Raw genomic sequence first — 27973 nt, 5'->3', positions numbered from 1 at the left:
AAAATACTCTTAACATGACAATAATAATATTATATTTTCAGCTTAACGTACCTGTACAGCTTTTGTATATTAGACAAATGGCGGGCCAATTCGCTTTACACAATATTTTTTATTACAAAAAATTAAACTATAAAAATAATTAATAATAATAATAATAAAACAAAGTATTGACGAAGAAACACAACTTGATTAATTAGTTGATATAAATTGTCCCAAAGGCGAAAACGCGCAAAATGACTGATCACCGCTGTAGTTCTGTGCCCGTCATGTTGTCCAGTTCGGGCAGCCGTTCCTCGACCATCCTTTCCAATTCCACTTCGTCCAATATGGTCTGCACTCTCTGCTTGATGGGCTCTTCGAGGGCGTCGACGATGACGTGCCGCAAAAGTGCCGGCAACGAGTTGACCGCTATCTCGACGATGTAGTCCAGCGGCGCTTGCCTGTCCATCTGCACGGCCACTTTGCCCACCTCGATGTCCAGCTTGTGCAAAACCGGCTTTTGCCGGATGTCCAGCGACTGGTTGACCATGGCCCTGACCTGTATATGGTCCACGGTGAAGTTGGTCGCACCGGACCGACCGAATTTCTTGGACAGGTCCAGCTCGTACGCCCACCGCATGGATCCGTGGACGGCACCCGTGATGACGTGCAGCGTCAGCTGCAGCACTCGGCCCCGGACGCCCACGCCGATTTCGCCCAGCCTCCGGAAGTCGGACAGCCCGTACACGTTGAGCTCGCTGAGGGTGAACGAGAACGGGCCCTCTTTGATTTTGCGGTCTGCCAACCGGTACGGGTCGTAGCCCATGCGTCTCACGTACTTCCGGCCTTCGACCACGGCCAGGTCGGTGACGGGCATCTTCATTCTGGGCAGCTTGCTGGTGATGGCCTTGATCTGGGCGTTGATGTCGGCCTTCATGTTGGTGTTCATCTCGTTAATGATGAACGGTTTGATGCCGTCGAAAAGCACCGAGGCCACCGAGCTGATCACGCCTTGAAACATGGACGCCATGAAGCCCAAGTTTTTAAAGTCCAGTTCGCAATCGGCGAACTGCATGTCCATTTGCGTTTCGTTGGTCTGCAGGTTGCCGTCGGCGTCCGGTTCCAACTCGGCCGCCAAGTCGGCGTCCACGTCGATCAACGTCACGTTGAACGGGCCCGCCGCCGGTCGGCTGAAGAACGTTTTCATCGTGTAGTTACCCAACACGTACAGTCTGCGCATCTTCAGTAACACGTACACCTGCGAATCAAACCGTATTATTATAAATCAAGCGTACACGGTTAATACAAATTTTGAAAATACAATGAAACTTAAAAGACAACCGTTTTGTAGTGCTTGCTTACTCGGAGCATTTGTATATTTATTTTATTAAACATTTTCAAGTGACTAACAACGAAAATTAATGATAAACAATATTGTTTAATATAATATTATATGCAACATCGAATGTGTCCGCATTTAAAGAATTTATTACTTGTTTATTCCACTATTATTATTAAAACGATAACATTTAAATTGATGGCATAATATTATGCAAGGCAGCTAATACGTATTTTATCATTTGTACAACTAAATAGGTTTAACGTTAGATTATATTTACCTACAGGGTGATTTTTTTTATCATGGGCCAGTCAATATTTCACTTAGTTTAATTCACCTGTATACCTACGTCACCTCGTGTTACATTTATTAGCCGAAAAACAGTCTGTTACCTATTGGGGTTTTATTTTTACAGTGTAATAATGAGGAATAATCGCTCTAATGGCATTCCACGATTGCATTAGTCTGGGGAAATAACCACACCTTCGCAAGATTCTAATAATTATTACAATTTTGTTGTTTCGCGTTGTGTCTGATCATCGACCGGTTTTCATAATATATAAAATGATTTGGAAAATGTGTATATCTATTTAATTATTAATCTTTGGTATTAACCGAGGTTAAACTCGAAGTGTTCGAAACGGAAGCGTCGAGTCATCATTATATTTTTATAACTTTAGGTTTCCGTAGCAATGCGTTCAGATAAACGTGATAGACTCTTCTAATGTTCCACGTGATATATAATAGATAACGTCAACAGATGACCCAAATCAAATTTTGGCATTATAGCGTATCGGATGTTGTGTATAACTATTATTATAAAGTACATATATTGGTCAAGGACGCATTTTCTTTGTGAGTTTTTAAGTCGTATTCCAAGTACTGAATAATAGGTAATATTATCGTTTCCCAACTAGTAACGTTGTGATGTGATAGTGATTTTCAACGAAATAATAATTGTCAAAAATCACTTAATCAAAATAATATACTGAATCACTCAATCTAATCTCTCTCTCTCATTTTGCCAGCTATTTTCTCCTTGCAATCTTTTAACGCTAAGTTTCGAAAATTGACCCGCATAATATGGTTTTACTGCAGACTGACTGCAGATGTCTTACCTGCAGATGATCTAGGTCCGTGTTGACCCGTTCCACCGTGAATTTGGACAAACCGTGCACTGTCATGTTACTGAACGTCATGTCGGCAAGCCCGAAGTTCTTCTTCATCGGAGGTATGGCCAACGGGTCCGGGACAGGCGCTCCGGGAAAACCTATAGGGTCGGGTTTTTGGTAATGTTTCAGGATTTTCCTGATCTGTTCGCTCAGCCTGTTCGTGACAGCATCGGACGACAGCGTGATGTTGGTGTTGCCGTCCGCGGTCGCGTTCAACGTGATTTCCGACTGCGCGGGCGGCGGCACAGGTCCTTCGGTCACCTCTCCCGACTCGTCAACCGCGGTCACGTTGACGGCCACTGTTGGTGCCGCCGACGTTGGAATGTCTCGCTCGGCGGCCACCGTTGTCGGCGCCGGCGGTGTCCTGTCTTCTTCGTCGACGACGGACACCGCAGCCGACGTCGTCGAGGTCGTCTCGTCTTCCTCGACGACGACGACCGCGGCCGGCGGCGTGGTGGTTTTTATCGACGTTTCAATTAATTCGATGATCGAAATGGCCGTCGAAGTGGTTACAGCTTCTACAGGCGCGGGGGGCTCGTTCGTAGCGGCCACATCGAGTGTCGGTTTAGCGGTTACCGGACTTCCGGACGCGGATTCGACTTCCGCCTCTCCGCTGTCCGGAACTGGCGACCCACCTGAAAATAACAAACGTGTATTGTGACTTAAGGTAGATTGGACAGACGGATATTAATACAGTTGTAAAATTAAGTGAGACGTCTCTTGTTCCTTTAGATGATTATCATCCGGAATTAACCATACGTCTAATGATGTAAACAAGTCTAATTTAATCGATGCTGGGGATGGTGAGATATAAGCTGAGTTCACTACCTAATTATTTAAAAAAAAACGGTTGAGTCTGTATTCACTTGTACATTGAGGAGGAATTTACTTGATGAGCAACGACAGGCTTAAGGAATGGGAAGTCTATAGCAACCAATTTGGTAGTATTCTATCAGTATTTAGTGGACAATGTATCAAAAGGGTTTTCGTAATTGACTCTATGCATACTGGTATAAGAAAAGCCTTTGATACGGTTGATCATAAGTCATTGCAGTACTGCTTAGTGCTTAGGTGTGGTATCTTAGTAATAAAAGTGTTTTGAAAAAAAAACATGTTTTGTCATTGTCAATCTTCTATTTAACATCATCTTTGCCGAAATGATTCATCGAACAAAATAATATAAATATATCCATTTCTTTATAAAAAAAAAAAGGCGTAGCAGAGGAATGCTGCTGTGGGTCGTACTTAGGTATGTATATTATTACCAGAGACCGGTTCGAGGTACCGATACCAAAAGATAGGGTGAAAAAAGGATAAAGTGACATGCGTTTGGGAATTGGTGTTGTTTTTTGTTTACCCTTTAATCTATAATCAATGACCAGTAAAATAAAAGTAAAGATGATTGAATCCATTTGTACAGCCAACAGAGGAGTTGGCTGGCGTTGTTTGTATTGTGTGAACAACAATAAAATAAAACAAACTTATGTTCACTTTTAAACCCAAATTTTATAATTATCTGCTTGCATGTTTTAACTTTGATGTGAAAGTCTAAAAATTATATTTACATTTTAAAATGTACACAGTATACATTAGTTTTTTTTAGATATTTTTCAATATAAGTTTAGGAAAACCTGTTTTTCATGTAGATTTTTTAAAAACTGTGACATATTATTGTCAATGCAATATATAAATCGCAAGGAGATTGTAGATCAGAAATAATCACTATACAGGAGCCAGCTCCATGAAGCATGTTCCACGATTTATAATTTTAGCCGTCAGGCTTTAAGTAGACTGCGACTTTTTGATTTTCAAAATATAATTTGAGAAATTGCCTTTGACTTTGAAAACTGCAAAGGCGGCGCTAAATTGTCACAATAACAATTATTATGGAGAAACACACTGTGAACTATGAAGTATAGTATAATATAATGTTATTGGTGTAACGGATAGGTATTCGCGCGGTATGTCGAAACTATATTGTTTTACATCAGCATATAGTGTATCATAATTCATAACTCATAATAATATTACAAAACCTTTGGTCGAGTGACTCTGATGTTAAAACTTTAGCGCGTTTGAATTCAATTTGGAAATGAAATTTTCAAAGACATATCGTTTAAAATTAGACGGTATTTTAGGATTTTTTTTTTGCAAAGTGCAAATCTATATAGACGAGCGTAGGTGATAATTTGTCCAGAAACCAAAAACCGACACTTACCGGCTAAACGTGCGGCCAACAAAGCGCAACACAACAGCAGCAACGCAGTATAGTTCATCGTATAGTACCGAGTATTTTTAAAAAATTTTTTCTAAGAAAATTTTGTTAACTTAATATTACATTAATTGTATAGTATGTTTTACACGGAAGCATCGAAGAAAAAAAAACACAAGGCACTGACTCGCGGATAATACTGAAACGGTCGGCCAAACCGTTTGTGTAGATACGCTTGTAGTTTGTGTGTGTGTGTGATGATAACACTGCAGCGGTAGTAGTAATAATGAAAATACTATAAAGAGCAGGTCTGGGTGAACTCTGGCGTTGTGATTAGGAGGTACACCCGAATGCCCTATAACCTCGTGCTGTATGAAATACAAAAGTATATTGTACATCTTATTGTACCAATAATGCGCTATTGTGCGCGTTATATAGTAGTCTCAATCAGCAGCCGGCCAGTTTACGACCGGTCGGTAAAAATCCCATTACCACCACCACCACCATCATCGCTATCATCATCAGCTATCTAATTCGGCGGATTGTCAGTCATAGTGTAGAAAAAAGTAACGTTGAAATTTCTATCGAACGCGTCATGGCGGCATTTTAGTATAGTTTTTTTTTTTTTGTCGGTGCGGTTTCCAACAGCTACGCTGGCATTTTATTAAGCGTGGTGTATCTTGATTGATAAACATTATTGTAATTGCTATTGTTTGATCGAGATACGGATTTATTATTGTAATATTTCAACTGTGTGTGTGTAACGCTGAGGTAATAAATTCACCGGTAGTCAAATCAAGATAACCGTATTTATGCAGTGGCGGTCGGTCGTTGGAAAATGTATAATTTAATATAATTACACCGATTCAATTTGAAAAAAACCACGTCGAATTTAGGATTTAACTTAATAGTAGAACTTATCATAATTGTCGGTTTTTGTTATTATTTAAATTATATTTAATGATTCTTAAAAAAAGATAATGTACGTAGTCTTAGTTTTCTTAATAATAGATATTATGTTATCCTCTGAGTACGCACACTGTCAGGAAAATTCAATAAAAAAATAAAAACACAAACCATTACTTATACAGTATACTATTGTATGTCAATAGTAGGTATACACATATTTTTATAGTAATGTTATATATTATTTTAACGACTTTAGGTAGTAAACTATGATGTTCAATGTATGTTCACAGTATTTGCAAAGTTCCTTTAAAAAAACCTGTTTCAGTTCTTCGTTCATTTACAAAAAAAAAAAAAAACTCTATTTATCTGTTTAATATTTGGAAATAAATTAAAAAAATCGCGTTTTTTAAATAACAAACCAAAAATGTCAAATTTCCACTTACAATAAACTGATTAAACACCACCACAATAAGTTGTAGTTGATAACCGCCAAATTAAAATTGCAAACAAAATTCGGATCACTGTTTTCGTTGTATACTATTTATTATTCTATTTCAATTCGACGAAATAAATTAAAAATTAAATACACCTATTGGTGGTAGTATATCAATATGGTTGTTGGGAATCAGACAAAAAAAAAAAAGTTATACTCGAAAATAAGAGCTACAAAATACATACATACATTCAATTGCTCGGTTCGTACTTTGTACGCAAAAATAAAAAACTTAAATGCTGCAAACAAAAAACTTGTTCCATGAATCCGTTTCTGTTAATAATAATAATAATAATAATTGCGGAACGCGTTTTTCAACGTTATAAATGAGTTTTTTGTTTTGGAAACTAAATTATTAGCTCTCTGCAATCCTTGTGTGTAAACAGGTATACATGTTGGTATATATATATATATACCGTATATATGTATATATGTACATATATGTATATACTCTGAGCCAGCGGTTGGCTCGTTTGTATTCAGTTGTAGGTGGTACACGTGGGGCTGTAGTACCTTGCTTAAAGTTAAATTAAATACAACATGTGAAAGAGCTTAACGACCACAAAAGTTGTTTTGCGGCTAACGAACCAAACACCGTCGAATATATTCTTCTTCTGCTCGTTTAACCGCTAATTGCGCGGACCGCGGCCGGTTTTTCCCCGAAATTCTCATCTGAGCGATCGACTATTATCGAGTTCGGAAATCCTGTACCGCGTCAAACCGCCGGTACATCATGTGCACATGTACACAATATTATTATACAATAATATGTGCCCGGATAACGCAATAAACGTTTATGTTATATATAAGATTTGATTTTTCGCAAACGGGGCCCGAAACTTTTGGCGAGTGCGGCGGAATCGAATTACAACCCCCTCTCACCCTCTCACCCACCCCTTAGGGTTTTTCCTTGACTTTCCCCGCCGTTTTTACCCTCTTAGAGGTTTTTCCGGATGCATGTGTGTGATTACTGCGGTATTGTCGTACACAAAAAAGGTCGGTCGAATTTGGATCTCACAAACGTCGCCCGGTTATGATCATATAATATTTGTTTCCATCACCGTCTTACATATATATATATATATATATATATGTATATATATATATACCTATTAATTATTGTCACTTGATAGCGCATCCAGCAAGTACGGTATGTACCTCTAGCCGCGCGCAAACCAGAAGAAGTACGCAAAACTGATTTGCCATCATCGGTCGATGACTTTAATGGCGAAAATGGCATTAAATGGCAGGGAAATCCGTCAAAAAAAACTTTCGGTCGGCAAAGGAAATTAAACGCTGTTTATCTGGATCGACGTGTCACATATTTTTAGGTACATTAACATTTCATGCGTTCGACTGTATCGCGCATTTTTGTATTTTGAATGCAGCTGTTTACCCCCGCAGGAAGTATACATCCGTTGTTTTTTTCGGATTGACAGTTTTTGAATATTTTCATACCCTTGTCACATCGATCACAAGACCTACACGCATATAGCACAAAGTGCATACATTAGGAAATTTCAAAACGATCCAGACACTTTATAGTTTTTTTTTTGTTCAAAGTGAATTATACAAAACAATGTAGGTGTAAACGTGAAAATATGTAATAGTAATAAAAAAAAATATTTCATTTTTTTTTTTTTATAGTTGGGTATTTATTTCTATGAATTTCAAAAGTGTCCGTTTGTCTGACATGCACATATTACATTAAATACGTTAACGTCTACACGATGAAACATATTTTTAGACATTACTTTTTACTTATTATTATTGATAAAAGTTCAACAATAAAAGTCTCTACTACATCAACTATGAACATCTTAAAATTTGGATTTTGAAAGCTATTTTATGTGAACCTACTGTGGATGCTGAACACTACTTTAGTAATTTATTTCTTACCGTGCTGGTTTAAACTGTGTTGGGTTTCGACTGTACTGGCTTAAACTCACTCCGAAAATACTGAAATTCCCGGAGCTTTAGACAGTTTGATAAACAATAATAATAAGTCATAACCAATGGTATTAAAGGACATTAAGTTGGATGTCGTCGAAAGTCGTCTAATCCTCAACACATTATTAATGTATGTATTTGATACTCTGAAATTTAAATTCGGCTTTTGGCCACTTTTTCGGTAATCGCCGAAGACAATACGAGGAAATATGCAAGCGTGACACATATTATAATATGTTGTATAACGGCTTACTATATAATATGAACGTCACTTAACCGTCTCACACAATCCTCGGCAGTCCCTGGCCCCCCGTTTGTGCTTGCGATTTATCACAATAATATATATATATACATATTATTACATAAATTATATATATTATATTGTGCACACAGTGTCGTGTCTTCTTCGGTACCGTGGTTTATGATATTTGTTTCGTTTAATCGCTCCGGCCTAACCCCAAAGACAACGGCTTCGTGCATAATCAGTAGGTTAACTAACCGAAAACAAAGAACGGGAAAGACGGCGGCGTGGGGTCATTATCAGACCGTTTACCGGCAAAGCTTTTAAATCAACTGCTCGGCGTTAAGTTTTCCGAGTATCCAAAAGTCGCGTTGAGCTTGTTTTAACCCTATCTACGCAAAAGTGTACTTAAACAGACTGTGGTTTCTGTGTACACAACAGACGGAACGCGTACACACATATTGGGCCTCGTGCATAACATGTGGTGGGGTATTAAACATAGTATTGTGTTATATTTTTTATGTAAAGTTTACCGAGTAGGAGATCAATTTCACATCTAGATAATAATAATACTCGTTAATGCGTATACGTGCATTCGATAATGTTACAGAATATATCATTTAAATATACAAGTCGGATGACTTAACCGAACACTATTAATCGAACGCCAAGTCTGTGGAATTCCTGCGCCTAAATATTTCCTTTCCCTTCATCAATCTCATATGCGGCGGTGTCATCAATGTATGTACATAGAATTTCTCTCCGACGTGTGACACACACGCGCAATTTAAATTCCCCGGAGTTAATATAACGTGCAAAACCCGTGCGCGAATTTTAATGGCTACCAGTCTTATTAGACGAAAAAATATATCGGTTTTTATGTATATTTCTGTTATATAAATTAATAACAACACGCAATAGGCAACGCAGTACATAATTGTAATACATTGAACGGCATTATTTTTTTCTGCTGTGATCATCCCGATTTGTTAAGTTCAACTATATTTAATTTTGCGGTCGGAATCTGGTAAATTCTAGTTTTGCACACATAATATAGTATACTTGCTGCTGCACCGAGCTAGTCCCATTTAGTCCTGCACGGTTTGGCGCCTGTCCGAAAGTTCAAACCTTGTAAGGCGGTTAGTGTAATAAACAACAGCTAGGCGACGGCGTTGGTTTTTTGAGCCCCGACGCCTCCACAGCAAGCTCCCGGAAAGAGCAAAGTTGGCAACCGAAGTGCCATCCAGTAATTCTCCATTAGCCGGAATTGCTCTTTTTGTCGGTGTATAGTATTTTCTCTATTTTTTTTTTTTTTGTTTACTTCTTTTTGTCGCCTAAAGCCGTGGCTAAAAAACGCCTGTTGTTTTTATGCAACACTCCATTTAGCCGCGCTTGGTTAGGAACGTGTACTAGTCATCAACAAATACAAACTGTACACCCCCCCGAACCGTAAAATATAGAAAACGTTCTAAATTTGTAAATTTTCATTTTTATAAATAAAATGCTGGCCGAAACAGAACGGTTGGCAGATTAAATGAAAGGCAATACCGTATATGCGGGTGAGGATAGAGAGAATGCGAGCTGTGAAGAAAGATGATCTAGCTGATAGATTTTAAGCAACTATTACACGTTATGTTGCATTCAAAAAAAAATAAAAGTTATATTGTAATAACACTTTTTAATTTTGCACCTATTCAGTTATGAATACTTTGTAGGTACTCCGATAAAACGACAAAAAAATGTATACATATTTTATCAAATGTATTTTTAGTTTTTGTACGTGCACTTGCTAATGTACATTTTTTAATTAAATTTCTGAATTTCCGTTACTTATTTCAAATTATTAATATCTTTGTACAATTTTTATTTTGTAAAATAATTGCCCTCCAATTTGTTTTGTCGTCTGTGCGTTTATTAAAGTGTAACTTTTAATATTAAACATTCGAAGGTTATATCATATATTAGAACTTGACAATTTGTTTGAAACAAACATTATATATAAGTACATATAGTTATATTAATATATTTTTAAGCCATGAGTTGACAATATTTTCGAAATAGACGTAGGTTATAGAATATTAGAATGTGTGCACATAGCTGTGTGTACAACTTCTGCCTTTATTATAAAATCAATAATAATATAAAAATAATCCATACAACAAATAGTAAATTTTAATCAAATATACTTGTGCGAACCATTATAGACCTTGACTATAATAATTTACAATTCATAATACACGTTATTATGAATGCCAGTACATTGAGGTCGGACTATAGAAAATACATTTAAAGTTTAAAGTCTTAAAGCTATATTGTCGTAAGACAAAATGGTCATCATATATAACATTATAAATGTTTTATGCTTAGGATTTTGATGATTTGATGTGTTTGTTACAGCAAATGGGGTGTTTAAAAATTATGAACCACACCAAAGTAATTACGAATTTTTCGATAGCCTTAAAGCTTATTTAAGAGTTGAAATTTGATTAGTTTTATTTATTTCATATTTTATGTCACACCATAATTTTAATAAAATAAACTTTTTGTCGAGGAGAGAATGAGAGATTGAGACTTGGTAAAACCATTTACGGTGATATTTTCAATGTTGTGGTTGAAAATGAATTTTACCACTAATAGTATCACGAGTAACTATTATATTGTTATTTCAAAACTCGGTCGTTTAATCATTTTCTCAGATTTTGAAGATTTATCTTTGAGTGCCCTTGCAGATAATAGAAGACGTCGTGTTGTTCCAGCTTTAGTAAATATAATTAGACGTGTATTAGGTAAATATTAATATGGAGTTTTATGGGGTTTGAACTATTAAACATATATAACATATATGTAACGCAACACCATATATATTTATAAGGTATTTAATAGGAATAATTCACAACAATATAACACAAGGATACAACTAATTTTCATTTTTAATAATTAACCAAATAAGTTATAACTACTAACACGTCATACTTTCTTGTAATACAAATAACATGGCTGTACAATACGGACAGCATGCATATTCTACTTTATTTTTAGAAAATAAAACAGTTGTGTCCTTTACCAAAAATAATAATAGTAGTAGCTAGCACGCCAGTTTTAGCAAATAAAAAAACACATTTTTTTTTAAATTGTTCAGATGGAACTGTACGCGATAGCTCTTTGTTAGGGATGTGTCGTTTGTTAGGATTATACTGGAGTGCACGGTTTCCAACATCATACATACAAAGTCTTGAGATTGACTACGATAGTAGAATTTGTGATCTATGGGATGGAAACGACCATAGAATATACAGAAAATTTAATCGCGTATGGATCCAAATAACCGATCATAATGGAAAAACTAAAGAAGAACCACTCGAAGAACAGTTACCTTAGAGAATTACTTAGACCAATCAATGGTATAACTTTTCTAAAATTATATAATACTATTGATGTTTTATTAGAATGATATTTTTCTATTGCACTAATAGCTGTTAATTAATTTAATGTATTTCATAATGAACAGCTGTTTTGTTCACAATTATAATAACATTTTTTGCTTATATATTATGTAGATTCAAAATAATATGCCCAATTCTTTTTACCATATTTATACAGAATATAATTATTCGAACAATTTGAAAAATAAAAATATACTCATCCTCTACACATAGATATCTATAGCCATTTCTTAATTTCATAATTTGTGTTTGGGTTTGGAAACGGCTGCACGGCAAGCAAAAGTATAGCAAACAACGCTTTTTTCACAGTGAACTAATTCGGTAATTACGGTTATTCGACGGGTATAAGATTCCGCAATTAGTTTTATTTTTCATTCTAGTGTTCTAATTTAGTTATGTATAACGATGACGAATCTGGCGGTTATGCGCGGCCAGAACAAAGTATTTTATTATTTTGTTTTTTTTTTTACATAATTTTTATTTAAACGGTTTGAATTTGTATAATACGCAGATAAATTCTATTTTTTTTTTTTCTTAGGCTCCGATGATTTATATACGCGTGTTACCGCCAAACGGAAGGGTTGAACCGCGTGAGCGAGGTTAGGGGAGGCGTTTCAAATGTTTTAATATTAAATCCGTCGGTTTGTCTGGCACACGTTTGCAAAGAGCAATTACTTTGCTGCCGACGAAAGCCGCCAGCAGTGGCATAAGGAGAAGAAACACAAGCGGCGAGCGCAGTATAAAATATGGAAAGTTCGTTTTCCAGATGATTTATACACGCCAAAGATTATAATAGTAATAATTATTGTTATTGCCGCCGAGGAGCGGATTCTCGTGCTGCCACCGCTCTTGCATAGGTCGTTTATCATAACACTATCAGCAAGCATAAGCAGAAACCACTGCCGGCTGTCTTTGTTGAAACGATATTTGAACAAAACTTAAGAAATCGGCGAGCCGCACTAATGTACTTTTTGATTTTCAGCGCAGTTGATGATTTTGACATTTCACAGTTCCATAGCCAGTAGTTCATTTTCGTTCGGTTTATTTACGCGTAGTTTTAGACAAAACAAAATCTGGTCCAATTCAAAGGCTTGCCACAAAATACACGATAACACAAGAACATAAAAAGTACAAATACATTAAAACGATTCATAAAAAATTCGCAATAATTATTATAAATATACATAAAGAACATAAAATAAAAAATAAAAAAATATGGGTCCTCGTTGGCCAATTTCATCACGACTAGAGTACCACAACCCAGATGTGCAGAAGTACGCAACTCAGATCTTACAGTCAAGCATTTAATATCATTCTCGAGTGTCATCGTTGGTCAGAGGAAAGAAATATTTTTGGTGACAACACAATGATTGTTCCCAAATTATTCAATTATTTAAAATAGATTAACATGCATAACAATTACTAAATGTGTAATGTAAAACTAGATTAAAATCGATTGTAATTTACTAACCAATGTCTGGCAATAGCGGTTTTAAAATTAGTCTTTGAAATTAAATAAAACGGCCAAGTGGCTTGTGCTCTGGACAATATTCGAAAATATTATTTTTTCAAGTGGCTAATCCGCTATTTTTGTCCGTTGCCAAGTTTCTCAAGTTTTTCAAGTCAAGTAGCTAATAAAATTTACTGTTACGAAACGTTTGTACCTACCTACTTACGTTTATGAAGTTTATTTAAAATAATAACATTAGTAAATACTAACTTGGAAGAAATTAAATATCAGAACTAGGATAGTTAACCCATTTGCGCGTCGACCGACATAAGATTGGTCAGCCGGTTGGCCCAGCCTAAATGCATAATTTCTGCTTTTAACTACAAAAGCAACTGCGTTGAAAGGATTAAGCGTGGCGGAAATTAATAATTCGATTTTAAACCGTCTTAAACGTTGCGTGCTCGTCTCTTATTGCGAGTGATCTATTCTAAACAAGCAACATTGCCCTTTACCGTTTGTGATAGTGAGTATATATTTTCTTCGAAGATTTATAACTTTTGGAACTTTTGTTCCGAACGTTTCAACGCGCCGCCAAGGGGACAGATAATTAAAGGTAAGGGGGAAAAAGCAAAGCGCGAAAAAGTTGGTATCGCATATCTGCTGCCAGTCATAAACCTAACCGCAGTGTATATAATACAAATGCGGCCAACCAATGGCACTGTCGAGTTTAATAATTTCTAGCAAAGAACAATTATCACCGGGAAACAAAAAAAACGTTTAAGATAATAATATTATACAATGTACCTACATAATACGCATATATATACACACATACACACAAAAGTTTTGTTCTAGATAACCTTTTGTAGTACATGAACATAGTCTAAAACGCTTGTTATAATATTTCTGGAATACTATATCAAACGTTTAATTGCACTTTTTAAATTTTTTGTTAAATATTAAGGTGTTTTTTGCAAACGGAACAAAACGATACAGATTACAGTCGAATCACAAAAATAATATGCCATTAACGGTGATTTTGGATAAAATGAAATTGTTTAGAAATAAATCGTTTCTCTTGCGTAGAGAACTTACATGGTAGTCGATTGGTACATTCTCAAATTATGGTGCATAATATATTTTTATTGTTCCTGATATTTTTTGGGTCAGCCAGTTTAGTCGGTAGCATTGTAATTTTTATTTCGTATTATACTACTTTGGCGAGTTCAATACACTGTGATTGCATACCCAAATCTATATTGTTGCGTTATTGTCTGTTTACTACTGACCCGAATGATGGCAACAGCATGAAAACGAATTCGTCTCTTGCATACCGTTGAGGACGAGTAGGGGGAGTGTACTCCGTTTACATGGATTTGTTGTAAAAGAAAATTAAAATCTGCTAGTTTGGCAGATGCGCCAGAAAGAAAAATAATCAAGATATTTCTTCGAACAACGAATACACATTATTATTGTACATACGATTCAGTATGATGTTATACATATATATATATATATATATATACTGGAAAATAATAGCACAAAGGGTTTATATGATATGCCGGGGTGTACGCTCGAACGGATAACATCTATGATTGGTATATAAAAATAAAGAAGAGAAAAAAAACGGAGACCGACTCCTTAAAAATCAAGCAAGTGCGTACGTTGAGAATCTTTAGAATTCACTGACCGATTTGGCCGGTTGAAGATGATTGTTCAGGCGCCTATCCCAGATAGGTTTTATTTGCATTTATGTGGTCATATTACCCGTCGTCTTGTGGCGTTTTCCTTATTTAGAGAGAGAAAAAAAAACCCGGATGGTGGTTTCGCCATGTGACAGACGGGTAGACTGATCCGGACATGCCACTATCGAGCACGGGGAACCAAACGAAAGCGGCTTGTCATTTGTATATCATTATCCGCTGCCGGGAAGCGAGATCATGCGGGGATTCTGTGTCGTCGTTGTTGTTGCTGTTGTCTTTGCGGTCTTGATAAAATAGACGGAGGTGTGTGGAAGGGTAGAAGTCGCTATTTACATGTAATTATCGACAACCGTGTCTCAGTGTGTTCCCAACACGGCCATGTGTTACCTCCAATGTAAGATCAACAATGTAATGATAAAATGATGTTGTGTCGATGCGGTCTATAGAACACCCGTTATGGCCACTTTTCATTTGAATTTTAAGTATAGTCGATTTCATTTTGTCATAATTTAGTTATCACATCCATACTTGCTACTTAATGTGTACAACAATTAGACACTACGCTTTTTTAGTGTGATGTTGCTATAGTAATTGTTTGCATATCAGTGTAAATGGTAAACCATTCATCGAGGTGCTGATAATGTTTAAGAACTTTGTAAAAACCTAACTGTAAAGTATTATAATGTGAGTGGCATGATCATATTGCAAAAGTGACACAAGTCAAAAGCAACAATGAAATTGAAAAATATGATTTTTATTAAAGGACTGTGTCTTACTCAAAAACACAAATGTTTTTACTTGTCTTACTTTTGAAACATATCTGTGATGTACAGCGAGTTTTTTTTGTTTAAAACTGAAAGAAAATTTATTTTTCAACTTCTAACGGTATTGTTGATATCGTTATTTTTTTTTTTTACATATTTGAGGTAAGAAATAAAATAACTTCTGTTGTAAAAATAAATGCGTAAAACCTTTGTTTTTTTTTAAATTATTTTTTCATTTACCTATGTAGCTTGATAAAATTGTTTTGTGACTTTTGGAAAAGGTTCAAGTTTTTACTAGGAAACGGATAACTTAATATGGTACACTTTTAAAATGTTATGTACAGGTAGTAGGTAATAGTACTAGTTGAGCTATGCCATGAGACTTTAAACAAACCTAATTAGTTTATGGGTACACCATACCAATACGTTGTAACTGTTGTTATAGTTAAAAATCATAAGTATCTGAAGTATTAAAATTTTAAAAGTTAGCTGTCGAATAAAACTTACCGTTCTCGCCATTGTAATAACAAACTGAACTCTTAGAATGAACTCTAAATGAATTACAGCTTGTATAGAACCTATATTTATAATTTTATTTTGTAATAGAAATAACTAAGCCATGCGACATTTGAACTATTCGAATAGGAAAACAACAGCAATAATTTATCGCAACATCCAGTAAGTATTCGGGTAGTAAAATATTTGGCAATAATCAATATTATAATACACCTGAAACTTTATTGTAGCTTGCAGTAATATCATTAATCATACAAACAAGATATTATTGTATTGTATTAGTTAGGTGGCAATCATTTTTTTTTTTTTAATTTTTAAACGTTCCACGTGTATGTTCTTGGTCCTTTTAGAATTACCATTCTAGACCAGAGTTTTGTTGCTTTGGACTTTTACTAATAAATCTTTCAGACCGTTCGTATTTTCTCTCTCACTCGCCAAATGTCTCTTTTTGCTCGCTTATCTTCGCAATACAATAATATAATTATTATCAAAAACATTTACTCGGTCTCTAGTGTGTGTTTAAACACACTGTACAATTAATTATACACCGCGGTTGTATTTAACAAATTTTTAAATTATACATATATTCGCTTAACGGAGTCACATTTAGTCTTATCTTTCGTTATAAAAGAGAAGAAGCGACTCCGATAATTGCATTAATAGAAAACACTGAACGAACACTTGTATTGTCGTCTTTGATAGATATTAATTTACAAAAAGCTGGTTATTTTTCAATTTAATTACAAGGAGACAATTCACTTTTGCAATGAACGACACAATTATATTCCTCGTTAGTTAACAAATTACAGTGCAACCGTGGTTGTTCCCTGAGGACTGTGATTGTGATATTATTACTAGGTCTTTCTATAGCCCGGGATGAACTCGTTTGCAAATCATTCGTCCTGATTTACAATGAAAATAACGTTATCTATACATTAGTCGATAATACATCCATAAAAATGTCTATTGAGCTGAGTGTTTCTTGGGCGTACAGACGAGAAAAGTCGTTGGTTTTACAATCGTGTGTGGTTGTTTTCTTTGTGTCCAAAAACGTTTTAACATGGGCATTTTTTTTTTTTTTTGTCACGGCCAAGCATAAAAAATGAACATTTTCCGATCCGGTGGCAACCTTTGGCGCGCTCTCACGTCAACCGACGGGTGCTTCGGCCACCCCAAACTCACTCGGTTTACATTGTTATATCATATTATTATTATATTATTATTATTATTATTATTATTGTTCTTGTGTAATACCTTCGAGTCGCAACTGGAAACGCGAACTGTTTAAATTATTACGCCGCTTCCGGCGTTTTAAGTGTTCCTCTGTCCCCGCTTTGTTCGGCCCCTCTCACCCCCCCCCCCCAAGGGGTATACCGACCCCTCCCCATGCCGTGCCGCACATCTGAATAATTCATTTTGCCGGGATGTAAAGCGAGCAGCCCATTGTGTGGCATTGTCTAACCGACCCACCGGTGTACGGTACGCGCGTATCGCGAGCCATTATCATTACGGTAGATTACGAGTCAATATTTGACACTAAAAATTAATTTCTCGTGACGAATTATTAATGTCGGACCTTTCTTAATTTGAAACGGCCTACCCACCCGCTCTCCCGCATCCTTTGCTCGGTCTCTGTACCGCCCCGCCTTTGTGCGTCGATCCGGGGCAAAACCAATTCACATAATTGTACTTACCCGCGGTAACGGTTTTCATTAAGCTCGACTCAGGGTTATCACATCACTAGGCCGTTGTTTTTTTTCTCTGTTTTTATGTTTGTGTTCGACTTAACTTCTGCACGTAGTCTATGTGCGCATACGGGGAAATCGCCGCTGGTCAAGCGATAGTCTTAAGAAATAGTTCAGCAGGAGGATTTACGCCAAGAAAAAAGAGAAGTTGCCGTATTAAAATACCGTACACGGCAGTGGCAAATTACATTTGTTTGTGTATTTTTTAAAAAAAAAAAATTAGGTCAAATGGTTTTATATTTGATAAACGCTATGGGCTATTGGCACAACTAGAGCGAGGCCCGGGGTAAGTTCATATCTTTTAAAAACTCTTTAAGCTTCCTCAGAATTTCGATAAAAATTAGAAACGTTACTAAGGGGGCTATGGCTATTGCTTACATTTTTCGAGAGCCTGAAGTAGTTTAGAAGGATTTGAAGTTCATACCCTACTCTGTTTGTATTCTGTCTAATGAGTTGGGAACTAAAATATTTTTGTTATTAAATGTTTATACTGGTAAAAAAATATAAATAATAATTTTAAAATAATGATAGGTAATTTAACAAATATATTTTGAAATATTTTTTCAGTGGAACTCTTATTAAATATTTAGAGAATTATTTCAAATTCACGTTTTATAGTTTTGTCCTCTAAGTGTAAACAACCAGGATAATCACATATTACTAGTTATCCTATTTTGACAGTACACTGTACAACAAAATTTTACATTTTTTCACAAGAACTAAAATATATGAAATTATGTTGTATAATCTTTGTAAAATAATTAATTGAGCAGAAATTAGTTAGTAAAAAAAAATATGTATATGATTGTACTTAAATTGTGTTCATACAGCGTTGTTAAATATAATATTTAAATTTTACCATACACATCTGTAGTAAGAATTTGACACTATTCGAATAATTTTTTACCCTTTGATTTTCTCAGTAACTAAAACCTAACATCAAAAAAAGGTGAGAAGCTGAAACGACAGCAGGATGATAGTAGAAACTAGTTGTAACGGGGTTTATTAAAATTTATTTCCATATAATATATATTATACATTATAATGTTGTACAAAACGTAACAAATACAGGTATGACATAAACAGAACTATAAAAAAAAAAAAGAAAAAAAAATACAAATTGTAATGTATTGTTTTTACTATGTGATGGAATAATAATTGTTAAAAAAAAAAAAACAAATTAAGTATGAAATAATATCGGTGTAAAAAAATAATCGGCGAATAACGTAAAAAGAAAATATACAAACCGTATAAATTGTTATTATAGGAAAAAATTGATAAACAAAAAATTGACTAGCCCTATAATAATTTGTTGTGTGTGTGTGTGTGTGTAGTGTGTGATACATGATACAAGTAAATCAATCGATTCGATAAACTATTAGGTATTATTATAATTATGTACACAAAAATCGTAAAGTGATATTGTTCTAAACAACTAATGTGTAGTATACCTGTGACACTTCTCTAATATAATATTGTATGCGTTGCCGAATACTAGAGTCATTTTATTTTTACCTATACACACTCGTGTAGTAATAATAATAATAGTAGTAATGATAATTTTAGGTAGTTGCTTGCACCCTTAACGCGTAGAGTCAGAGACGATGGGAAATCGGTTTGGGCGAGAATAACGAACTCTCCTCGTCCAGTGGTAAATATACATGTATATATGTATAATTAATACGTTAATTCAATAATAATGATAATATACGATAGTATAATAATAGTAATACAATAATAATTGCGTTAGAACTCGAGGAACGTGCAAATAATAATAATAATATTATAATCAATCGGGCGAGGGTGTATTCCCCAACTTGCCTGCTGTTATGTGTTACTCTACTTCTTTCTTCTTAATATTATATATATATTGTATTTCATACTTTATTTCCCCCTTGTACAGTTATAGTCGTCAATACTAATAATAATAGTGTTATTGTTTTATTTGTTTCATTGTGCTGTGACTCGGCGAGGGGAACGAGTTATGGAGATAGAAAGAAGACCGATACAGCCGACAGTACGGTGGTAATATTACACGGTATTAGAATTGGGTACGAGACACGAATGGGACAGAGATTGAGCTTGTTAATTTGTTATGTTTTTTTGTAGTTTTGAGTTTGTTTTTTTTTAACAATTTTTTGTCGTGCTTTTGATAATATTATGGTCTTATATCGGCTGGCCGCCGGTCATCATTAGACGGGCCACGGCTGTTACCAGCAACAAGGATGTTGCGGTCGGCATCTTGGGTTCCGGTGTCGAATCTGAAACAGTGATAAAAAAAAAATGAAAAAGGTTTCATGCGGTTAATACAACCAGATCACGTTTTTAATCGAAAAATATTTTTTAAATCCAATAAAAAAGCTGTACATATATATGAGCAATATACGAATATACATGATGATTTATTTTACAAAAACTTTCTTCCATACATTCTTTCCAAGTTTCTTCCATGGCCTCGTTTAAAATTGCAAATTTTGGTTTATTTTCAATTTAGTAAAAACCATGTTTAAACGTTGAGCAAGAGAAAACACTATTATTATAAAATAATTATTTAATAGGTTAATGTTGTGTATACATTAATATATCAATGGACTACAATAGGCTGTGTTTGTTTTGGTCACAACTCAGCTCGACAATACTAAAGTGACATTTTAATTACTAGTCCGGCAACTTTGAAAACGAAAAGTTGTTGATTAAAATATCAGAAATAATAATAATTGTAATTTGTAAATTTCGCGGTGCGGTTAACTCGTTATGTATAACCCTCTTGTTTAGTTTTTGACTCAAAATGGCCCTTTTGAGACAGTGTAATATAATTTTGTATTAATATATACAATTCCATACACTATTTAACCTGTGTAAACTTTTCAATTTTAACTTTAAATTTAAAAACACCGAAAAGCGTAAATCGTCGTGAAACGAATTCTTACAAGTGTTACAAACTAATTGTTTGTAAAGTTTGGATTGTAGAAAAGGGGGAGGGCGCAGAAAACGCATGTTAAACGTTGTTATTTAACCACAAATCGGCGTGGCTATAAACAATTGCTTTGGAGATTTTACATGAAAACGAACGCTACACTTAAAATAATATTTATATTTTGTATTGTGTAAACGTCGGTGAACTTGTTCTTATATATTTTATTGTTTTTGTCTGCGGTACGTCGTTTAAGTGGTCTCCGGGGGCTCTTCATCGGTTTATAGCTATAACGGCAATAAGAGGATTTCGGTGGCTTCGGCAGCAGCTATATTATATTAATATAGAACTTACTGTCAGAAATTAATGGCAAGATTTCGGTGCGTGCGGGGTTGAAGTGAAATTCGAGATTTCCAAAGTGAACCCAAGTGCTCGGACGATCAGAAAACCGTATAACGTTTATTTTTTATGTATGTAATTTACTGTAATCCGCTAAACGACCTACATAATATTTTCTTAGTAATGGTAATACTATTTGCTGGTAGTAAAATTTCGAAAACGTTGTAGAGATAATAGTGTTTTACTATTACCTATACCCCGCGGGTCAGAGGGTTTTGTACCTGATGTTATATCAGTTCTAATGGCTATATTTGTATTGATTTTTAAAGTACACTTTTTCTTAAGTCGTTAGTAATTTTATTAATAAAACAACACACAAGCCAACTGTGTAATGATTGTTATTATTCAAATTCGAAAAAGACGAATGTAAAAGCTCGTAAGTGTGGAATAATTGTTGGGTTTTTTCCATCTAGATTAATTTTACACGGTTACCCGACAGTGTAATCTTGCATCCCCCGTTTGTCAGCGGCCCGGATTAACTATAACGTGTGCTTGCGGATTTCACGAGGGTGTGCGTGACCCTATGACGACATTCCGGCCATTTCGCAGCAACCGCGTGATCCATTATTATGTATAAGATGAGACAGCAGCACACGGGGCCGTCGTAACCGGAGACGGTCAAGTCACAAGGAAAATTGATACGAATCCGCGGGGGTCTCGACAGCGGGTGTAATCCGTTTCCGGAAATTACCCAAAGACCCCTCTCTCTCTTCATTATCTAATTGACCGCGGGCAACCGACATACGAAAATACCTGGTCGTCCCGATTTTCCACGGTTCACCGTTAGCCTGCGTGTCCGCCTGTCATTAACCGCGGAAAACGCCATTTAATGGAACAAAAATCATGTTAGTAAAATTCAGTGATTCACACAGATAGTGTGAAGCTGACGTATGAAACAACTGTCGATTAAATGTTAATCATCGAAGTCGAAACTTGAATACGCCAATTATGCGTCCGTTTCGTGACTATTATAATAAATGCAAATTAACTTGACAAATAATCCGGCAGCAATTAAATACAGCTAGTAAATACGAGTACAGAACAGAAACTATCCCTTCTCAAAAAAACAGGACGTTAGTCGGTAAATATCCTCCAGGACATATTCAATTATCCCCAGTTTTCCCTTTACGCGGTCTGCTCATAAAATTTCACTTGGACGGCCCTTAGCGGATTGCCGCGGGTAATACGCCATATCAACATATATTACCGTTTTCGTAATATATTATTATTCTTGGCGTAGCTCCACTGGCCGTTAAATGTAGCAAACTTACTTTTCGACAGCCCTTTGTGGCCGTTGGAATTTTTCGGTTTTGCCGCAAACGTCTGTCCCGATTGACCGATCTCGTTTAGAACTGTGTTGTCGCCAGCTGGAACATAAGAAACAACACTACTCGTTAATAATCAAAAACAAAATCTCTACCCCGGAAACCCTACTCCGAAACTGCCCGTGCTATATATAAGGGGATGAAGTCAAACAAAGGCTCAACCAGTTTGCACTCGACGAGTTATAACAACCTCACCCTCTGTTCCAGGAATTTTTTAACCCTCCTCTATTCTCGACCAAAGCGTAGGTACACAAGATAAAAGCGGTCCCGACTACGTTACTATCAATAATTATTATTATTATCACTGTTATCCCTCGTTGCGGCCAAAATACCTTTGATTTTTTTTTTGTTTTTTTGTATACTTTATCGGCCAAAGCGGTCGACTCGGTCATAATAAAAATAAACGTTTAACGCACGTGTTCGGTGGGTTACGTGCCAGGGGTGCCACGGATCTTGACGGGAATCGGACGGGAGACAAGACGAAGGACCCCGAGAAGGAGAAAAACGGCGAAGGCGGTAAAGCAACATCGGTGGACGCTGTTGCCGAATGATGATACACAGAACGCCGATCGCTCTCTCCGTAAGGGGCTGCTGGTCGGACGAGGTAGGGAAGGTTGGAGACGAGAACGTCGGGGGTTGTTTCCATAATCGAATGTCGAAGGTTTACCCGAAGGGTTGTTCGCTCGCTCTTCCCTTATAATATTGTTGTGTACCCTTGCCGCTATTATAATGAACGCAACATCTGTCGGCGTTTGTCCCTACAACACTGCGGTGGCGAGCACGATCAACCTCGCGAATAACGCCACCGGTACAACTGTGACCGCCTAACCGAACAGTTTTCCTCTTGTCCAACCCCTCCCCGCACAAACCCACACACACCTCCCCTTCGTGGCCTGTTTATTATTACCTTTTTTCCCTTCATTTCCGTTCATGTTGTTGGACGAGCCGTTTTCCAAATCGTTGTTGCCGGTCGGCCATTGCGGACCTGAAACATAGGTCCATGATTTAGATGTATGCTTATATTATGTATGCTATAATGTTATGTTATGGTGCACGGACGGTGTAAGGACGAGAACCGAAAAGAAAAAATATTAAGACATCAAACGCATTTTGTATATTATTTTATTGCATAATATTGTAATAGTAATTTCGGTCCGTTTCAATTTTTTTGATGTAAACTCTATTTTTATAGTGTAAGTAAGTGTAAACAGTATGGTTTACGTTGAAGAATGAACAAGAAACGACAAGAAGCAGCAAGATGACAGTTTTGACAAAGAACCGGCTTAGGTTTAACTTGATATTCTATAGTATAGGTATTTACTTCAATTGGGTAGACTTGGAAAAGTAAGACAAAACTCGAGTGCACCTTGTTGTTAGAGTTGATCTAAACTGTTATGTAATTTATTTGAACAGTTGAAAAATTGTTTTAAACTCTAATGCTTTTCATTATGCAAATTAAAATATTTTTAGGCTGTGGGAAAATAGATTATAATATCATGTGTATCTTTCTACGCCAATATTAACAATTTAAACAATTCGAACGTGGATTAAAGGATAACCTTCAAAGATATATTTTACTTTATACACAGTGAGCTGTAATTTTAAAATAAGTTTTGTTGAAGGATATTATTATAACTTTATCAATGTAAAATAAATAATTTCCTCTGATGTTCGAATGAGGCAACTTAAAGCGGCGTTTTTATTTAGTGTTACATCCCCGGAGAGAAGGATAAAGATAAAATAAGTAGTGAAAAAATTCTCTGGAATTTCAATTACAATTTATAACTTTTTTATGATGGGGTTTTCATTATACTTGCACAACATTCATGTATATGTTGTAAATAATTTCGTGCGTAAACAGAAATGGACATTTTTTTATTGTTAATTTGAATATATATATATATATTTTTTTTTTTGAGGAGTTATTTAACTGGAATTTAATAAAACGAAATTAATATAGTGGTAATTTGCTAAAAAGAAAAAATCACAGCAAATATTTTCGTTGTTATGTCATTCCCTTTTCCAAATATTTAGCCAAAAAAAAAAAATGAATCGTTGTTATTAATTCTCGTGATTTTGTATTAAAAAAAAAAAAAATGCGAATTCTCAAATAAGTCACTATACTGTTAGCCTTTTAGTTTTTGGTTAATTCAACATTTTCTTACAAACACTACATAACGAACTTTTATAATACACATAAACTCTCGCTTAATAGTTTAGTTGTTAAGTAATATACTTTGTAAGACAATATTTTAAGACATTTGAATAGTGAATAAAATAACGTTTGTTGTAGTGAAAATAATACAGAAAGTTTGTATAACACAGAGTATAGTTGAAAGCGGGTAAAACGTTGATATCCGTCTTACCTAAAGCTGGGATGCCAGAAGGGGAAGGGTTCTCCGTGCTCTGAAGTTCTGGTGCCAGAGTGGGTGGGTGTGAAGCTTTGCAACAGATAGACAAGAAAAGTGTTAGACAAGAATAACAGTGCTATTATAAACTTAATTTTTTCCTTATTCATATCAATGTAATCGTGCGAAATACATAATATACACAGACGACACACACAGTCTAAAAAAACAACAGCATGCAATAACAGTGGACACATATAAAAGCACAACACAACATCAGGCATAGAACGTCATGTGTACTAGATGTGTTATTTATTTATTATTTAGTTCTTACAAAGAACACTGGGCCTCACATAGTTATACTACATAATATCTAATTAACACGACGACATATGCTAAGTAATGTTAAAAAATAATGAACGGCTTAAGTTAGATTAAAAAATAATTAAACCCATATTATGTGCAACTAGGCGCGGATTTGATGGGTTCGGCTGAACAAATGGATGTATTAATGTGTTAATGATTGACGTATAATGTATTTAACTAGACCAGTATATTAAATTTGTAATAAATCTATTTGCCTAAGAGTATACCTCACACACACACGCTAATGTTTTTTTTTTTTTTTATAAAAATGTCGACGTTCCAAATATAATATATATTTATTACATATAATAACGGATCCTCCCATAAAGGAAGTGTGTGTACCGGAAAAGTTACATTGATCAAAGGAAATTGATGTAAATTATTATTCTGTGGCGCCAGTGCTGTAGTAATTATATAGAGAGAGTGCGGTGTGAAGGGTTTGCATAATATACATGTATAATATAGCATAGATGCGCATTTCTATTATCCGATTTTCAAAATTAGTAACGTGTTATCGAGCAACTCTCGGGACACTTTTCTTTCTCAGGCCGCCAGTCATACTCTTGTTGGCATCGCTAAGACACGGATGCATGCGTCGACCGTTTGTTGTAGATCTTCGGCTGAACGGTTTAGGGGAAATAAATATCGGAGGAGGAGGAGGAGAGAAGGAGCGGTCACCTTCCGGCTGGTCCTTTTGTACCGGGAAATTGGTCATTAACCGGTGGCGTATCCGAGGAAATTAATTATATTTTCAACAGCCGTTTTCCGGGCAGAACGCATCATCAAACGGCGACCACCGATGTCGGTTAGGCGCCATCCATGCACGCGTATTGCCGCGGGTGGCATGTTAATTACAAATTCGGAACCGCATCCGTGTGTATATAGATATGCATAGGAATTAAAACGTGTAGGCAGTAGGTACGTATATGTATGGCGTGTAAATGGGTCTGTGGTCGAATTACGGGGACGGTTTTAAAACGTCAAACGCGACGGCTCGGCCAGTGGTGTTGTGTCTCGCAGCTTTTGAATATGCATTTATTATTGCCCGGAGAGCGGGGAAATTTATTCAAAATGCTCTGCTTGTGTCGTGTACTAGAGGAGGAGGGATTCTTGCGGTCTTGACACGTCACCACGTCATCTGGCCTCGAGAGCCGATCTAAAAAGGAGAAAATAATAATTATAATACTTGCAGCACGGATCGCAGTTCCGGCATACAGCGGAAGTACAACACGGCCGGACCGCGCTCTAGTCTCTGGATACTGATCCAAGTGTCATGTCTTTTCACCGCTTTAATCGCAGAGCAACTTTATTTCATTCGCAGTATTTAAATTCCAATACATACTTGTACGGCTTTTGTTAATGCACCAAAAACACAACAAATAAGTTTAACCGCACAGCTGTCGAATGTGATGTTAACACCGGGAATTAACTTGCGTGTAACCATATTATATAGTTAAAACAGCTAAGTTACTAAATCTACATAGCATAATAATAAAGCGTGCGTATTATCATTTTTAAGTCTACATTGTTAGCGTGTAACGGTAAAGCTATAGTAAATTATACTCGACACCGCTTGATAATATTATTCATATAGTAATATATTCGTAAGTAACCCAATCGTTTGTCACGCTGTAGCACCAAGACAATTGTGAATGCTAAATACTTTTGTACTGGCGTGGGCTTAAGTTTAAACATTACACGTCTCGCCACACACGTCTTTTTATTTTGTCACTCAAGACCCGTACTAAAAGTATAATATATTTTAATTTAATTGAATATTAGGAGTTAGGACTTCGCACGGGCGATTTTCGATCGATTTATTAGACATTGATTCAAAAGCCGTTAGATAAAAAACCCAAGCGGTCTGAAAAAGCCAACTTACTCAAAGCGCATGCAAGCAAGTGTACGGCCCAAGTAATAGATGTGTTCACTTACTGTACAGCCGAATGACGCCGTCGGTCTCACCGCGAGAATTTTTCGCCACACACTTGTACATGCCGTAATCGGTTTGGGACACGTCCATAATGGTGAGCTTCATGTGCACCTTGTAAGACGGGTTTCCCTGGATGGACACGGGTTTGTACTTGCCGTTGTCGTGCAGCATTTGGCCGTCGTCTCGAGTCCAGTAGTGCAACGAAGTCGGATGTGCTTCCGTGTAACACTCCAGAGTCACGTTGTAACCCAACGGTACGCCCACCAGTTGATGAGGTATCCAAAGCATAGGCGGAACTGCGAACAAGACAAACCAAACCGTCGATCACAGAGGTATTCGTTTGAAATCGCCGGTGCGTTTATCACCACAATGTACCAGCAATTTGCCACAATGTTTTAAATATAGTTTTTACCGATGACAGAGTGAGACAGAGCGAAATGCTGTCTACATAATAAGTTAATTCGTTTAAAGACGAGAAATATGAAATGTAATTTCAAAACTCTGCCCTGTCAGACGGAAATGTTATTAAAAACTTTTAAACATTTATTTTGTATCTTGTTCGTTAAAAAATAACATAATACACAACACAAACTCCTTGCAAAACCATTTTACAAAATTATCGTTGGTGGTCTTAGAGAAAATTAACACAAGCGGCGGCGACGGCAATGGAAAAGTTGATGTTATTTTTTTCAAAAACTACTCCGATTTTACCGTCAACTGTTGAACACCAATCAGGAGATAACAATCGAGTCGAAACAAAAACGGTATTACG

At 36.0% G+C, this 27973-nt stretch overlaps 2 protein-coding genes across 3 annotated transcripts in view; both read right to left on the bottom strand.

The window, feature by feature from the left end:
• Positions 1 to 9: 9 nt before the first annotated feature.
• Positions 10 to 5046, bottom strand: LOC126840567 (uncharacterized). Its single transcript, XM_050576413.1, has 3 exons — positions 4709 to 5046; positions 2437 to 3125; positions 10 to 1237 (listed from the first exon to the last, which is right to left on the bottom strand). Exons 1-3 carry the CDS (start codon positions 4764 to 4766, stop codon positions 242 to 244), a joined length of 1743 nt encoding a protein of 580 aa, XP_050432370.1. The 5' UTR covers positions 4767 to 5046; the 3' UTR covers positions 10 to 241.
• Positions 5047 to 19068: 14022 nt separating this feature from the next.
• Positions 19069 to 27973, bottom strand: part of LOC126840568 (neurotrimin-like) — a 47274-nt gene continuing 38369 nt past the window's right edge. The window contains exons 6-10 of one of the 2 annotated variants that reach the window (XM_050576415.1): positions 27204 to 27497; positions 24921 to 24995; positions 23462 to 23539; positions 22501 to 22596; positions 19069 to 20177 (exon numbers count right to left, since the gene is read on the bottom strand). In XM_050576415.1, coding sequence (XP_050432372.1) covers positions 20083 to 20177; positions 22501 to 22596; positions 23462 to 23539; positions 24921 to 24995; positions 27204 to 27497 — 638 coding nt within the window. In that variant the 3' untranslated portion in view covers positions 19069 to 20082. The remainder of the gene's footprint in view (positions 20178 to 22500; positions 22597 to 23461; positions 23540 to 24920; positions 24996 to 27203; positions 27498 to 27973) is intronic. The other variant, XM_050576416.1, reaches the window with a different exon arrangement.

The sequence above is a fragment of the Adelges cooleyi genome, unplaced genomic scaffold (genome assembly GCF_023614345.1).
Source record: "Adelges cooleyi isolate 19-005CV unplaced genomic scaffold, UGA_ACOO_1.1 ACOO_flye_CR_arks_rails_tigmint_CR_PRNA_376, whole genome shotgun sequence".
Classification (NCBI taxonomy): domain Eukaryota; kingdom Metazoa; phylum Arthropoda; class Insecta; order Hemiptera; family Adelgidae; genus Adelges; species Adelges cooleyi.
This window is presented reverse-complemented; position numbering and strand designations above follow the sequence as displayed.

Coding starts and splice junctions, on each gene's coding strand:
- LOC126840567 (XM_050576413.1), bottom strand. CDS start 4,766: ATGAACTATACTGCGTTGCTGCTGTTGTGTTGCGCTTTGTTGGCCGCA. Junction 3,126..4,708: donor GTTGGCCGCACGTTTAGCCG/GTAAGTGTCGGT, acceptor TGTTATTTTCAG/GTGGGTCGCCAGTTCCGGAC. Junction 1,238..2,436: donor CGGACCTAGATCATCTGCAG/GTAAGACATCTG, acceptor TTTGATTCGCAG/GTGTACGTGTTACTGAAGAT.